At 38.5% G+C, this 14,469-nt stretch overlaps 1 protein-coding gene and 1 long non-coding RNA gene across 2 annotated transcripts; one reads left to right on the top strand and one right to left on the bottom strand.

The window, feature by feature from the left end:
- Positions 1 to 461: 461 nt before the first annotated feature.
- On the bottom strand, positions 462 to 3,797 carry LOC148734977 (uncharacterized). The gene is made up of 2 exons (XR_015999027.1): positions 3,252 to 3,797; positions 462 to 683 (listed from the first exon to the last, which is right to left on the bottom strand). It is a non-coding gene; the product is annotated as an uncharacterized LOC148734977 (long non-coding RNA).
- Positions 3,798 to 5,659: 1,862 nt separating this feature from the next.
- On the top strand, positions 5,660 to 14,469 carry LOC111332889 (brevican core protein). The gene is made up of 3 exons (XM_022938355.2): positions 5,660 to 6,095; positions 12,805 to 12,919; positions 13,387 to 14,469. Exons 1-3 carry the CDS (start codon positions 5,745 to 5,747, stop codon positions 13,764 to 13,766), a joined length of 846 nt encoding a protein of 281 aa, XP_022794090.1. The 5' UTR covers positions 5,660 to 5,744; the 3' UTR covers positions 13,767 to 14,469.

Genomic DNA, 14,469 nt, shown 5'->3' with positions numbered 1-14,469 from the left:
TCGGAAAAAGACGACAGCCATAGAAACTATCGCTACTCAAAGCGTCTTACTACACACTACTTTTGACTTGGTTTTCCGATTGCATCTAATTCAATTTAAATGCACTTTTTTGTTATTTAACGATAAGAAATTTTCACCTTGTATCTACAGCATATATGAAATAAAGTCAACCTTTAATTCAGGTGGTTTCAATGAATGCAGCAAACGGAATTCATAAAGTCCCTGAAGTGGTAACTCGTACCCATGAGACGTGTGTCAGGATTGTATCTGCTCAAGCATCAAATCGCTCAATCTTCAATCACAAGTAGCAATACCAGATAAACGAAAATGATGCCCCGCTAATGTACGACAAGAGGTTCCCCTTTTTCTTCGCACCCTTTGGCACATAAATCTCATCGAAGATTAACTGTATTTGCTGTGCGCGTAAAAATTACAATTAGAACAAAGTCTTGAACTATAAAGAATGTTTACAAGTGCTAACTTTTTATTATTATTATTTGAATTGACGTTGACTTAAAAAATAGTTACATAATCTGGGCACCATTCCATTCTGTTTACGTGCTTATTTCGTACATGCGCATAAGACCGCAGAAGCTTTGTGCGACTCTCAGATTGGGAGCTGCTGCTAACACAACTTGTTGCGTTGGTCCTCTTGTCCTCTGATCTGGCTCTTCGGAGGATTTCTTCGAGACAAAAGAGAAAGGGTTCCCTGAAAATGGCTATTTAAACCCAAAAAAGAAAAAAAAACAGTTTCGTGCAAGTGGCTCGACCTTTTAAGAGGAGTTTAGCAAATTGCTCGAGAGTTTCGTAAGTCCTAGGAATTGCCAGTTTGGGTCTAAAATCCACATTGAATTGTTCGCTACGAATCGTACATTCTAACATACTCAAAGAAAAACGCACTAAGCCAGAAAAGCTTAAATTTTAGTAGGAGTTTGAATTCATCGACAACGAGGACCTTCTCAAAAGGCGACAGAGTCTACGACGCTCGCCGGAAGATACATTTTTGTTTTGAAAAATGTTAAACCCTAAACCGACCAATACACTTGTAGCTCCGGCAGCTAATGCTTTCTAGCACTGTGTGACCTTGATTTGTTTTTGAAATAAAATACGAAAGAAAAATAGCTCTGATAAGTTCGCGGTCAGTGCAGACGAAGGAAAAATGGAGTGAGTAAAAACCGAAGAGAGAACGGGGAAAGGAAAGGGTTAAAAGACAGTGTAGAAAGAGTTAGAAGACCATGACTAGTAAAACAAGCTGAGAAGATTCATGTTCATGATTTTGACACTGCTTGGGTTTTAGCAATGGTTCGGGTCTCGGCATCCGGATGTCATCATAAACAGTGCAACTGGCCGGCAGACAAAACCAACGTTGTCTGGCTTTTGAAATTTGGTAGTTAACAATAAACGACTACGAGCTTCCTTTCAGGCCTTATCAGACTCCATCACTTGGTTATTTGAGCAACAATGTGCGATGCCCATAGAATTATAATCTTCACTTTAAATCCTGGTTCCGCGGACCTGTATGGGAAATGCACCTCTGCGGGTTTACCCAAGTTTAGGTTCCTAGTGTGGGTCATACCATTCAGACGATGCAAAATGACGCACAAGACATTTCTGCTTCAGTTTTAGTTCATACAAACTAAGAAAACTGACTCTTACTTTGAAACTGCAGAGAATATTCTTCTGTGTTTTAACTTTGACATGAATGTACAAAGGATCATGGAATTTCAATTCATACCAATCACCCAAATATTTTGAATTTGTTATCAGCCGGTATCCGGCAAAACAAGATGAGAAAATTCATGTTCATGATTTTGGCACTGCTTGGGTTCAGTAGCAATGGCTCGGGTCTAAGCATCCGGATGTCATCATGACAGTGCAACTGGCCGGCAGACAGGACCAACCTTGTTTGGCTTTTGAAATTTGGTTTTCACAATAAGATAGATGACCCAACTCAGAAAGAGCCGCACTAAAACAGTAAAACGACATGCCGAGGTCTTACTTCATCGGACATAGGTAAAAATATATATATATATATATATATATATATATATATATATATATGTCTATCGCATGCAACCATTACTCTCAATTCATACTTTCAATTAGTTTCCCAAGCCCTTAAATGAAAAAAAAAAAGACGCTTTTCCATTATTTCTGGAGCTTCAAGACGGCTTGCCGACCGTTTTTATTTTTTAAGCTTTCCATAATATTAGAGGCCATCCAAGTGAACTTTGTGTATATATTTCTTTGACCTAGGTATTCCTTTTCTCAAATTGCGTGCATAGAAATCAAAACAAAAATTTAAGCTCCTCAGGCTTCACACCGTCCTATACACTAAAGTAACACCATTTCAAATTAAATATGTTCTTAGCTCGCTTACAGGTTTATAGCATATCGAGTCGTTTTGGCCAAAATAAAAGCAAAGAAAAGTATATAAGAAAAGAAATCGCACGTAAGGAAGCAACAAAGGTGTCAAGTGTCTTAGATGAGGCCACTATTTGAAATTAAGATGGCTTCGAAATGTTTATCTGTTCATTTTGTTGATATTGAGGAAGTTTCAGCCAAATTGGAGCCATTGCAAATGTTTTCTTTTCATGAGTTCACATGATATTAAAAAAATATTTAGAAATCCTCAATTGATCTTCAGGTTGTAAAGGAGTTATAAATGAACGGCTGACTGATTGCATTCGGAGAACTCTTGGGAGTGTGTGAATTATACGGAAACAAGGTTAGTCGCTCTAATAAGTTGAGAATGCTAAACAGACACACAAGATGCACAAACAGAGCGAGTGCAGCTGTATCCGTTTCCAGATAAGCTTAAATGATTCTTCTTGAATGAGAAATTATAGTCAGAACGTATTTGCATTTATTCGCAGTATATATTTCTAGCAGCTTAAATTGGAAGATGGCATCGCGGCTGATTAGGGAGACGATGAATTTGTAATTTGTCGCATAATTTCGACACGAGTTTGCCAAAATTGAGAATTTAAGATAGACTTTATCTGTAAGAAATTGTAGAATGAAAAAAGGCAAGACTAGAATAGAATTAATTGAAGGCATATAATGTGAGAAAATAGAGAAATTCTGGGTCTTTATGCAGATGGAGTTATATTGAAAGTAAGACTTTTATTGCCTCGAGATATTTGACTACAACTTGTGTTCCTGTCGTGCTGAACCGGATTTCATTAACTATATCGTAGAAAACCTTTTCTCTGAAATAAGGATATCTAGCTCTAACTGTTTGAACTCACCTTCATAGCAGTATCTTTGGTAAGAATCAATTTTTAGGCAATTTTTTTTCCTCTGAAGTTGCTTAGTCCGACGTTTATATTTGCTCTTCTCACAGTTTTCAGCTGCCTGGGTGGTTTTATATTTACATAGGGCAACGCGCTCGAATTGAACGAATTTTTTTCCTCAAGTTTCTTTAGACGGATGACCAGTAGTTCCAGTTTTTCTTCTAACTTCTTGTTCGTTTCTAACAGTTCGTCGTTGCTGTCCTCGATGTCTTTCGTTATCTTTAGTACGTGAACAAGCACGAAGCCAATAACAGTCGTGTAAACAACCACAAGAATAAAGGAGCAGAGGAAAAATAGCGTGGACTTATCTCTTAGCTTGTTTGTCTGCTGGTAGCGAATGTAGCTGGGCATAATCGATCAAGGGCCAGTGCTAATTTACTTGCTTAGGTTGTGTGATGTGGCAAGAGAAGAAATATAAATGAACGAAATGTTTTCCTTGTCTATCAAAATTTGGTTATTATATTGCCTTTGCCATCAGTCCAATCTCGAGACAGGATATAACAGATTATTCGAATTCATGACAGGATGTCAGAAGGTGATGCTAATTATGATGTCATAACGCACGAACTTACAGAATTAGGTAAACAAAGTCTCGTGTCCAATATTCATTGTCTACCAACGATGTAACGAAAATGAGGAGGAGAACTGGGTAAATGGCATTCGTAAAACTAAAACATATATTGCTTAACAAGCAACGGGTAACTGACAATATGTAACGTTAAAAACGGCAACATTCAACGCGAAAGTGGCGTCATAAAGGAAAACGAAAATTGCTCCAGTGAACAGATATTTTAAAGGGAGTAAAAGGTTAAGTCCAATCTTTGGTATTGCGCGACATTCTGGAAAATTCCCATTCAAAACTCTGTTGACTTTCGGTTTATCTGATGCCCCGTCTAATACAATTTCCTTTTATTTAAACTCCTGATTAACAGGAAAGCTCTTACAATCTAAAAAAAATTCCTTTTATTGAGTCTCCTAAATAACACGGAAGCTATCACACTCCGTAGGAACATTGAAATGTAAGTCTAAAGGTAATTTTTTCATGACACATGAAAGGAATCATAATTCATTTAAAAAAAAAATAAAAAAAAAAAAAGGAATACCAAGTGATAATCGTTGTACACACGAAAGCACAAAACGCGTTTCAAAATGGAAGAAAACATCGAAAAAATTTAGGCCCCAGACCCACGAAACAAATTATTATTTATTGCCTGGGGGAGAGGAGAGAGGGGGATTTTGGAGGATCACATGGTTTTCAGGGGGAACAGAGGGGGGGGGGGATGAATCGTGACTAACAGAATATAAAGGGGGTGGAGCCGGTAGAATTTTGAGTGGTTCTTTAATCTCATTTACCCGCTCTCCCCGGCTCTACTCCCTCCTTTAGGAGCCTGATTACGCAGGTCACAGTTTTCTGATAGTGCCAATTGCTGCAATTGTTTTTATAGAATGAGGAAACATGTCTTTAAAGCGGTTAAGAGTTTTTTCATTTAAACATGATAAGAAATCGTACAGTTATATTAGACGGAACTTGCTGTTCTGCTTAATTATAATCTTCTGTACTTTAAATTTAGGGCAATTACGTGGCTTAGTGGGTAATTAGATTATTACAGAGCCTTATGGGGGGATCAGATAAATTTTATCGTGACACAGCCCCCCTGCCGGCCCCCCCTCTCTTCCGAGACGATAAATAAGGACTGATCCCCAAGAAAAACTCAGACGATAGCGCATCAGAAAAATTTAGTCGCAAGAATAATTGGACCATGGACTCAATTATTGAGGCTTTAACTTCAGTTCTATTAAGTTAAATTCTATCTCCGACTCCTCAAGCTCGCCATAAATAAACTGCAAAGCGCTCTCCTGTTGTTTAAGCAGACTGCTAATGAAAGCAAATTGGTCTCAGTAGCAGGTGTTTGAAGTCTCGTGTCTATAGTGTGAAAATCCCTTTTTCATTAAAGGTTTAAATTTTCTGTGCATTGCCGTGTGCTTCTTATAACATGCGACTGGTGGTCCCTCAAAAACGAGATTATAGAGACGAACAAAAAGGAAGAAAAATATAAGGCCATGGCTGCATATGAATAATTTAGGAAACGCATCGGAGATTGATGTTGATCTTGCTATCAAGACAAGGAGGTGTTATGCCGTTATCAATAAAAATTATCAGTTGAATATTACGAACTGGTTACAGCTGTCCGAAATCTCCGAGCAATAATGAATCACAACAGCGACTTTTGATATTAAGTCTCCCATTTCAAGCGATATGAAGTTTCCCATTTCAAGCTAAAAGCCAATTACTCTTATTTTTGAACGGCGACACAGAGTCATTTGTAATAAATAATGCATTCACCCAGACAACATTATGGAAACAAGCTAACAAAAAGAAGAAGTGTTCCACAGTATGTGGCTGCTGGGGCGTTTTGAACTGTAGCGTTGATAGAAGCAAAGAGAGAAATGTTCGTTGTTTTCAGTAATTTTGTGAGCCTCTATGTATTTTCGATAGTTCTTGTTGATGCCACTAAAGAGATCCGGCAGATCAGTTCGCATTCTACATTTCGATTTGTTAATTTTGTGGAGTACCCTTTCCATTATCTTAACACAACAAAACGAATTCAGGTTTTCAATGTTAGGAGAGACTTGGACTGTTCCATGAAGTGCTTTGACACACCATCTTGCACATCCTTAAATATGGCTTCTGCAGAAGACGAGGACGGCACATTTTGGTGCGAGCTATTGTTCGATAACATCTTCAACAAATCTCAAAATTTCAAACAAAACTCGACCTCTCGTCATGTGAAAAAATGGGTAAGTTGGTTGTGTCTTCTTTGCTTCAAAACTATTTTCTGCGCAGGTATATTCACTCAAATTCTTGAATCATAAAGGAATCACTGAAGTAGGCAAGGTTCGAGGCGATGCTTTTCGACCTGGTAATTCATCTTCAAATTTGATTAAGCTTGCACGTTAAACAAATTACCGCTACTTTGTACCTGGAATTTTGTTTGGCTATATCAGTGTCTGGTCAGTGTATTTACATTTAATACTGAAAATTGGAAGTTTGTGTGGCAATTGAAAATGAACTGAGAGAGGCAATATCTGAAGCTATTTTGAATTTTCATTTTGGCTAAATTCTTTGTTTTCAATTCCGCTGTTTGATTTTTTTATTATTTTATTTTTTTTTACTTTTTCATAATTATTTTACATAATTATTTTCCATAATTATGTAACGGTGGTCGACCAACGGATAATACAATAGGATATCTGTTACGTTTGAAAACACCAAACAAAAGCCACACTAAGATCTGCGTTTTATGAAAGGGGTAAATTAATTTGCTTGTGCTCCCCTGTTGGACATTTTGAATGTGTTAGATTTTCATCTTTTCTTTTTAGTTTTCTAAGAACAGCTGCACGTCATTCATTCTTATTAGTTCAGAAACTAATTGGGTGACTAAACGTCTCAAACTCCAGATTTAGTTTTTGCTTCAGTAGTGGATATTGGCCCGTGTTCATTTGTTACGCTGAAAAATGTAATCCTGACACAAGATGTAACAACAATCGCCGCAAAATGTAATACTAGCGCAAAATATAATAACATCGACGCAGAATGTAAAAATCACTTAACGCAAAACATAACTTTTCAACGCGAAATGTAATAACTTTTCTAAGTTCGAAAAACACACAATGTGATACAAAGTTTTAAATGCTTTTTTGTTATATCCCAAGAACATTCTTGTATATCGTAACAAACCGTCGCGTTTTTAATCAAACCAATTAAAGTTCGACCGTGAATACGCCAAGTTTTTACAGCCCCCCTGTGTGTTTCTACCCTTAAAACACGCAAAAAGCGGAGTGACCGAAATTTTCTAAGTTACAGACGAAAAGCAGTCAATGTGTTTAAAAATCTGTGTTTTATTGGGATGCCGAAACACACGGCGAAATTGTCAAAATTTGGCATGTTCACGCTCCAAACGCAAATTGGTTAGACGATAAAATGACAGATTGTGTGGAAACACTTGAATGTTTGGGCGTGTTAAATTCACATAAAAGTCTCTTGCTCACTGAAGCTCGAAAATTGTATTAAGTTTCCTCGACATGAATTCGAATTGTCTAACAACCCTTTGCAGAATATCTACCTCCAGACTTAACAGTCCATGATAAAATCAATGAACTTGAAAAAACTTAAAAAAGCGATACCATGAAGGATTTCGTGTGCAGAACATACTTTGCGATGCAGTTGTTGGGAGTGAAGTCTTACGGCAATAACTTCACACTTCGCCTTCAGTCGAATTTGCCTACCCGCCAAAATGGCGTCGTAAATGGTAACAATCTATATTCTTGTTATGTATTGAGACACAACATTCTTGTTCGGTGGTTGAATTCAATCATAATTTATTACCCATGAATTCCATGATTCATCACGTCATATACATTATACACATCATTTCCCCACACTAAAATTGAACTAACGGGTTTAACAACAAGCCATATAACTGAAACAGAGCCAAACAACTAAATGTTCATAGTCACTTGATTTAAGTCAAATTCAAACGAGAAATGTTTCTAAATCATTCTCATGCTAACTCAAACAATGTCATTTTGCAACATAGTCTTTCATCCATACTGGACTTTTTCTGTTCCTCATTGGTCTTGACTCTCTTAATTCGGAATCTTGCCTGACTGGAGCTTGAGTGTTGGAGTTTTCGTTGCTCTTTACATCATCAGGGGTTCTGTTCTGACTCTCTGAGATAACTTGTGATGAGTTGACATCAGGAGTATCAACTGTCAAAGGCGCATTTATCTGTGACTCTTGGTAGTTCTCTTCAGAAACCTGTGGTTCATTAGTTGTCATGGTAACTGGAGTACTTCCTGTAATTGGTAGTTCAGATCTTATTAACTGATCGAGATGACGACGCCAAGTTGAAGTACTAACTTGTACTTGGTATGATACTGGACCGGTTTGTTTTGATACGACACCTTTGGACCAGAGATTACCTTTTCCATAATTTCTGGCTAGAACAGGTGTACCAAGGTTGAAATGACGCATTTGTTTGGATGATGGTGCTGTGACAAAAGACTTCTCAACTGTACTGGTTATGTCTGCATTTAGTAGATCCATACTACAGCGTAAAGGGTGTCCCATCACCATGACAGCTGGAGAATTACCAGTTGTAGTATGTGGACAATTGCGGTATTTCATAAGGAAAGTGTCAAGTTTGTACCTAAGACTTGTACTGCCTTTGTTACTCTTCAAAGCTTCCTTCATTACCCTTACAAAGCGTTCAGCCAATCCATTCGTTCTTGGATGGTAAGGGGCTGAAGTAAAATGCTGTATTCCATTCATCTTTAAAAAGTTTTCAAATTCTTCTGACCTGAGTTGTGAGCCATAGTCAGAAACAATTTAAGTTGATAGACCATGTGTGGCAAAGATGGTTCTCAGTACTTCAATTGTTTTTGAAGATGTTGTTGATGACATGATGTGAACTTCTGGCATTTTGAGTGTGCGGCGACTGCTACAAGAAACATAGATTTCAGAGAGGGCCCTGCGAAGTCTATGCGGACTCGGTACCAGGGCTTTTCTAGAAGTTCCCATCCGTATGTACAGGAGCAGCAGGAAGATTGTTTTGTGTAAGTGCACAACCTTAGCAGGTTTTGCATGTGCTTTCAATTTGAGAATCCAAGCCGGGCCACCAGAAATAGCTACGAGATAATCCCTTCATTTTGACAATTCCGATGTGGCCTTCATGTAATTCTTCTAGAACGCGTTATTGGAGTATTGGTGGAACAATTACTCGTCCTCCCCACAACAAACATCCATCATAGACGGTCAGTTCTTCTCTTTTGTGGAAATAAGGTAGGAGGTCTGGATGTAACCGTTGTTTTGCAGGCCACCCAGACAGTACAGCTTGGATCACTTTGGCAAGAATAGGATTATTTCTGCTCTCCTTCCTCAATTCTTTCACTGAGACAGGTAGTCTGTCGATTTGATTTAAGTGGAAGATGTCTGCTGGATCTTTAAGGTTTTCGTCTTCTTTAATGCAATTCAAGGGCAGTCTAGACAGTCTGTCTGCATTTGCATGAGCCTTAGTGTTTTTATACTCTATTTGATATGAGAGTCCACTAAGAAATAGAGTCCAGCGTTAAATACGAGCTGATGCTGTAGCTAAAATTCCTTTATGAGGGTGAAATGTTGTTGTAAGTGGCTTGTGGTCAGTCAATAAGGTAAATGGACGACCTTCAAGATAATACTGAAACTTTTTCACACCCCACACAATCGAGAGGGCTTCTTTTTGTAGCTGAGGGTAGACTTTCTCTGTGTCATTCAGTGTGCGTGAAGCAAATGCTATCGGTCTTTCACTACCATCTGGCGTAACATGGGATAAAACACATCCAATATCATAAGCTGATGCGTCGGTTGCCAAGCGTAATTCTTTGTCAGGATTATAATGTGTGAGAACGGTGTCAGATGTTACCATTGATTTCACTTTTGTAAACGTTGCTTCTTGTTCCTTTGTCCAGTGCCAGGGAGTGTCCTGTTTCAATAAGCAATGTAGCGGTTGCACCTCTGTTGCAAGGTTTGGTAGAAATTTATGATAGTAATCCCCAAATCCAAGCCATGATCTCAGCTGATTTACATTCTCTGGGCTGGGGGCATTCACAACTGCTTCAACTTTCTTCTGTGGTTTACATAGACCTCTTTGTTGATCACATGTCCACAGTATTCAATTTCATTCTTCATGAATTCACATTTGGTTTTATTCAGTTTACTCAGCTTCAGTCCGGCACCTTCTAGACGGGTCATAGCTTTGTCAAAATTTTTACAATGTTCCTGATCATTTTTTCCAGTGACAATTATGTCATCAATATAGCATTGAGTGCCAGGAATACCTTGGAGAACTTGATTCATTGCCTTTTGCCATAGAGCAGGTGCTGATGCTATTCCATAGACTACCCGTTTGTACTGGTAAAGTCCTTGGTGAGTATTCACTGTGAGAAGTGGACGACATTTTTCTGCAACTTCTATTTGTAGGAAAGCGTGACTTAGGTCTAGCTTTGAGATCTTTTCGCCACCAGCAATATTACTGAATATTTCATCAATACGAGGTAAAGGATACTTGTGGACTTCTAACTCAGGATTAACAGTTACTTTAAAGTCTCTACATATCTTTATTCCTCCATCAGGCTTGTCAACAGCGACAATAGGTGCAGCCCATTCACTGTACGGCACTTTCTCGATGATTCCTTGAGATTCTAGCAGGTTAAGCTTTCCACTTATCTTTGATTTCTTTGTAAAGAGGACAAGCCTAGCCTTGTGAAAGACTGGCGTTGCTCCGGCCTTGAGGTTGAGTTTAGCCTCAATTCCATTTAACTTTCCAAGTTGACCGTTGAAGAGACTGTCATGACGCTGAAGTACTTGATTAATGTTGATTGGTGTAGACATTTTGTGAATTTGTTGCTAGTTGAGTTAGATGGCTTTCAACCATTCACGTCCAAATAAGGGTGGTGAATTAGTTTTGATGATATACAAGGGTAGTGTAAGTGACTGACTTCCATATTGGACTTCTACGTCCACATATCCAAGAGGCTTGATTTCCTTTTTTGTGTGGGTCACAAAGGTGAGAGGTGATTGCTTTAATGGCAGATTGGAGAATTTATCCTTGTAGAGGTTTTCGCCTATGATAGACTTTCCAGAGCCAGTGTCAATTTCCATACATAATTGCTGGTTTTCAATTTCAATTTCTATCACGATGGGGTTTTCTGATCCACCTTGAATGTTGTACAGGTAAGAGTAGTCATCAAATTCCTCATTCGTGTTTTCTTTAGACTCTGAGAGCTTTTCCTCGACTGCATGAACTTGAGATTTCTTTGAAGACTTACAAACAGGTGCAATGTGTCCTTGCTTGTTGCATTTATGGCATGCAGCACGCTTGAATTTGCATTTTTCTGCAGGATGGTTTCTTTTTCCGCAGTGTTTACATTTTGGTTCTCCAAGAGGGTTGTCTTCTTTATTTGTTTTCGGTTTGAGCGGCTTTGAAGGTGTGGCATTCATTCGATGAACTTCGTTGGTTGGAACCAGGCCTCTAGCTTTCGCGAGCCCTGCGACGTCTTTGTTCGCTGCTTCGTCAGCGATCGCTACTTTGATGGCTTTTTCTCGGGTTAAACCACTTTCCACCAACAGCTTCTTTTGGGTATTTCGATCTTTGATTCCACACACCAGTCGGTCACGAATCATATCATTCAGCTTGTCTCCGAAATTACAATACCTTGCCAACTTTTTCAGACGAGACACGAATTGCGCAATAGTTTCTGACTCTTGCATGGCGGTGTAGAACCTAAATCGTTCGGCTATTTCAACCTTTTTCTCGGTGAAACGTTCCTCAAGAATGTTAGAAATTTTATCTAGAGACTTATCCTTGGGCTTTTCCAGGTAAACAAGGTTTCGTAGAATGCCATACGTCGATGGACCCATTACCGCGAGTAAACATGCCATCTGTCGCTCTGGCGCGATGTTGTTGATTACGGTGAATTTCTCGAATCTTTCGAAGTAGCACTCCCAATTTTCTTTGTTTGGATCGAAATTATCCAGTTGGCCAACAGTTGTGGTAATTTGTGTAGGAATTTGTGGTATAGATCCACAATCCCATGATTCATCACGTCATATACGTCATACACATCAATTCTCACACTTTAACAGTATACGTATAGCAAAAACGATGTGAGCAGAACGAAATTTGTATGGTATTCTCTTGAAGAAGAGAAGGCGAGAGTCTATATAGTAGCCGAATTGAAAGGCACTTCAACAGTAATTCACAAGCGAGGGAACCCTACCTTTTGAGTTAACCAGAAAACCTGAAAATCTGTTATTTGATTCACGTAATCTAAAATGAATAACACAACGAAGTTAAGAGCATACAAGTCATTCAAGAGTTATTACATTTTGTGTTATTACATAATGCGTTAGAAAAGTTATTACATATCGTGTTGAAAAGTTATTGCATTTTGCGTTGAGTGATTTATTACATTTTGCGTCGATGTTATTACATTTTGCGTCGATGTTATTACATTTTGCGTCGATGTTATTACATTTTGCGTCGATGTTATTACATTTTGCGGCGATTATCATTACATTTTGCGTCAGTTTTACATTCTGCGGCGTTTATTACATTTTGCGGCGTAACATTCATTCATTGACGCAGTTAATAACGCCAAGAGATAAATAACTTCAATGGTGCTATTGACCAACTTATATCCTTTAGTATCGCTGGTGAGCTGTAAAGGTAGGTAACATAAACCACAAAGACCTGAGACTAAATCTCCAAATTTAAACTCTCTTCAGCCATAGCCTGACCTCACGTAAGCGGCCAACTTGGTAAGCGGCGTTTAGGTATTACGTTTTGAGTGGTCGAATACCAATGTAACACTGTACTCCATCCATTAATGAAAGTATATCTCCTCTTTCTCTAACGATTCTTTATAATCGGATTTAGGTTGATTCGCTCGCGGTATTTTTTCATTTTAGACTCCATGTATAAATGCGCCATGTCAGAACGGAGGCTCTTGTATGCCGAACTACAATGATGAATCATACACATGCTTTTGTAGAGCTGGATTTGGTGGGGATGATTGCCAAATTGGTAAGGGATTCCAAAATAACTTTTAGCAAAAAATGCTAAATAGAATACCGATAGAACAAATTTTCTGAGTATTGTTACAAATACACTGAACGCATTTGCAGGATCTTGTTCAAATGTCCACCCTTTTTTGTTCACATACCTATGAAGAGGGAAAAACTGGTTGTTTTGCAATAATTGACATAGATAAGAAAAACAGGGAATCGATTAGCAGCTCTGATAATCTAAGGGGGTAATGACTACTATATCAAATTTTGTCATGGGTACAATATACAAGGACACGAGAAGATAGCTTGGTTGCGCTAAATCAGATCTTAGAAGTGATGTCAATGGAAATGGTTGACTAACTGAACTTCTCTTCTTTTTTGATTCACGGCATCGTTGTCATTCTAGAGCTTTAAGCTGAACTTTGCAATAGCAAGTGAGCTTTGTTACTCAGTCTCCTAATATGAAGTGCTATGAATTTTTAGGTTGCCACGCTAACTGGACATTGTTCAATAACCACTGCTACAAGTATTTCCAGGACCATTTAAGAGGGTATTCTGAAGCCAAAGCTCAATGCAAAACATTTGGGGCTTTCTTGGTGACAGTGCATTCCAAAGAAGAAAACGATTACCTGTGGTCACTGTTCTCCCCAAGTGGCCATGCCGTCTGGGCTGGAGGAAACGACGAGCAAGTGGAAGGCTCTTGGGTCTGGGAGGACGGAGTTGCATGGGGCAGCTTTGTATTTTGGAATAGAGGTGAACCTAACGGAGGATCCCGAGAAAATTGTATTTCAATGCGTCACCAAGATGGCAAATGGAACGACTTGCATTGCACCACTTTAAGCTATTACATTTGTAAAAATTGACATAACAATTATTGTCTTAATTTACGATGCACAGAAGTTAGTGCCACGCACACATTCTACTCAACTGCATGCTTATTAATTGTCTAATGCTGATACTTTTTCCAATTTATCCGAGGAAAAATTGTTTTGTGGCGTTTGTGGGTTGTGGTTAATGGAAGGACTAGTATTGCAACTCTTATTTCGATAACATACGTAAAAATTACATGGTTTACAACTACTTCACGTTTTCACCATTGCTTTAATCGATCATATATGATCATAATTCAGAAACATAGGACGTTTTCAGTGATACGGACCTGAAATAATGGTGTGGGACTGTAATCCATTTTTCTATAATTTAATGATTGAGTGCTCTAAAAAGAATAATAAAAATTATCCCAAAACGGCCTTTGAATAGAGAAATATAGAAATCGGGATTAACATTTAACCTTGGGTTAGCGCTAATCGGCCTTCGAACAACTGGGCCCTGGTTAACAATGTTTCCCAAAGCCCAAAAATGCTGGCGAAGAAAATGGTGGAATTCAAGATATGTACGTGCTCGCGAAACATTATGACTGGCTAGAAATTCTGTCTTGGTCGGTTATGGGAGCGAAAGGGTTAAAGACCCGCAATCAAACCAGCTTGCAGCTGTACAGGACTAGCCTAGATAGATATTGTCTAGATAGATATTTCCGGTGAATAAATAAATGAATTTAAGACCATG

This window comes from Stylophora pistillata, chromosome 3 (genome assembly GCF_964205215.1).
Source record: "Stylophora pistillata chromosome 3, jaStyPist1.2, whole genome shotgun sequence".
In the NCBI taxonomy this organism is placed as follows: domain Eukaryota; kingdom Metazoa; phylum Cnidaria; class Anthozoa; order Scleractinia; family Pocilloporidae; genus Stylophora; species Stylophora pistillata.
Note: the sequence above shows the minus strand (reverse complement) of the source record. Positions and strands in the feature narration are given on the sequence as shown.

Bases quoted from the DNA above. Each gene is read 5' to 3' on its own strand.
- LOC111332889 (XM_022938355.2), top strand. From the start codon at position 5,745: ATGTTCGTTGTTTTCAGTAATTTTGTGAGCCTCTATGTATTTTCGATA. The intron at 6,096-12,804 runs GTAAGTTGGTTG...TTTTCATTTTAG, and splicing joins CTCGTCATGTGAAAAAATGG to ACTCCATGTATAAATGCGCC. The intron at 12,920-13,386 runs GTAAGGGATTCC...ATGAATTTTTAG, and splicing joins TGGGGATGATTGCCAAATTG to GTTGCCACGCTAACTGGACA.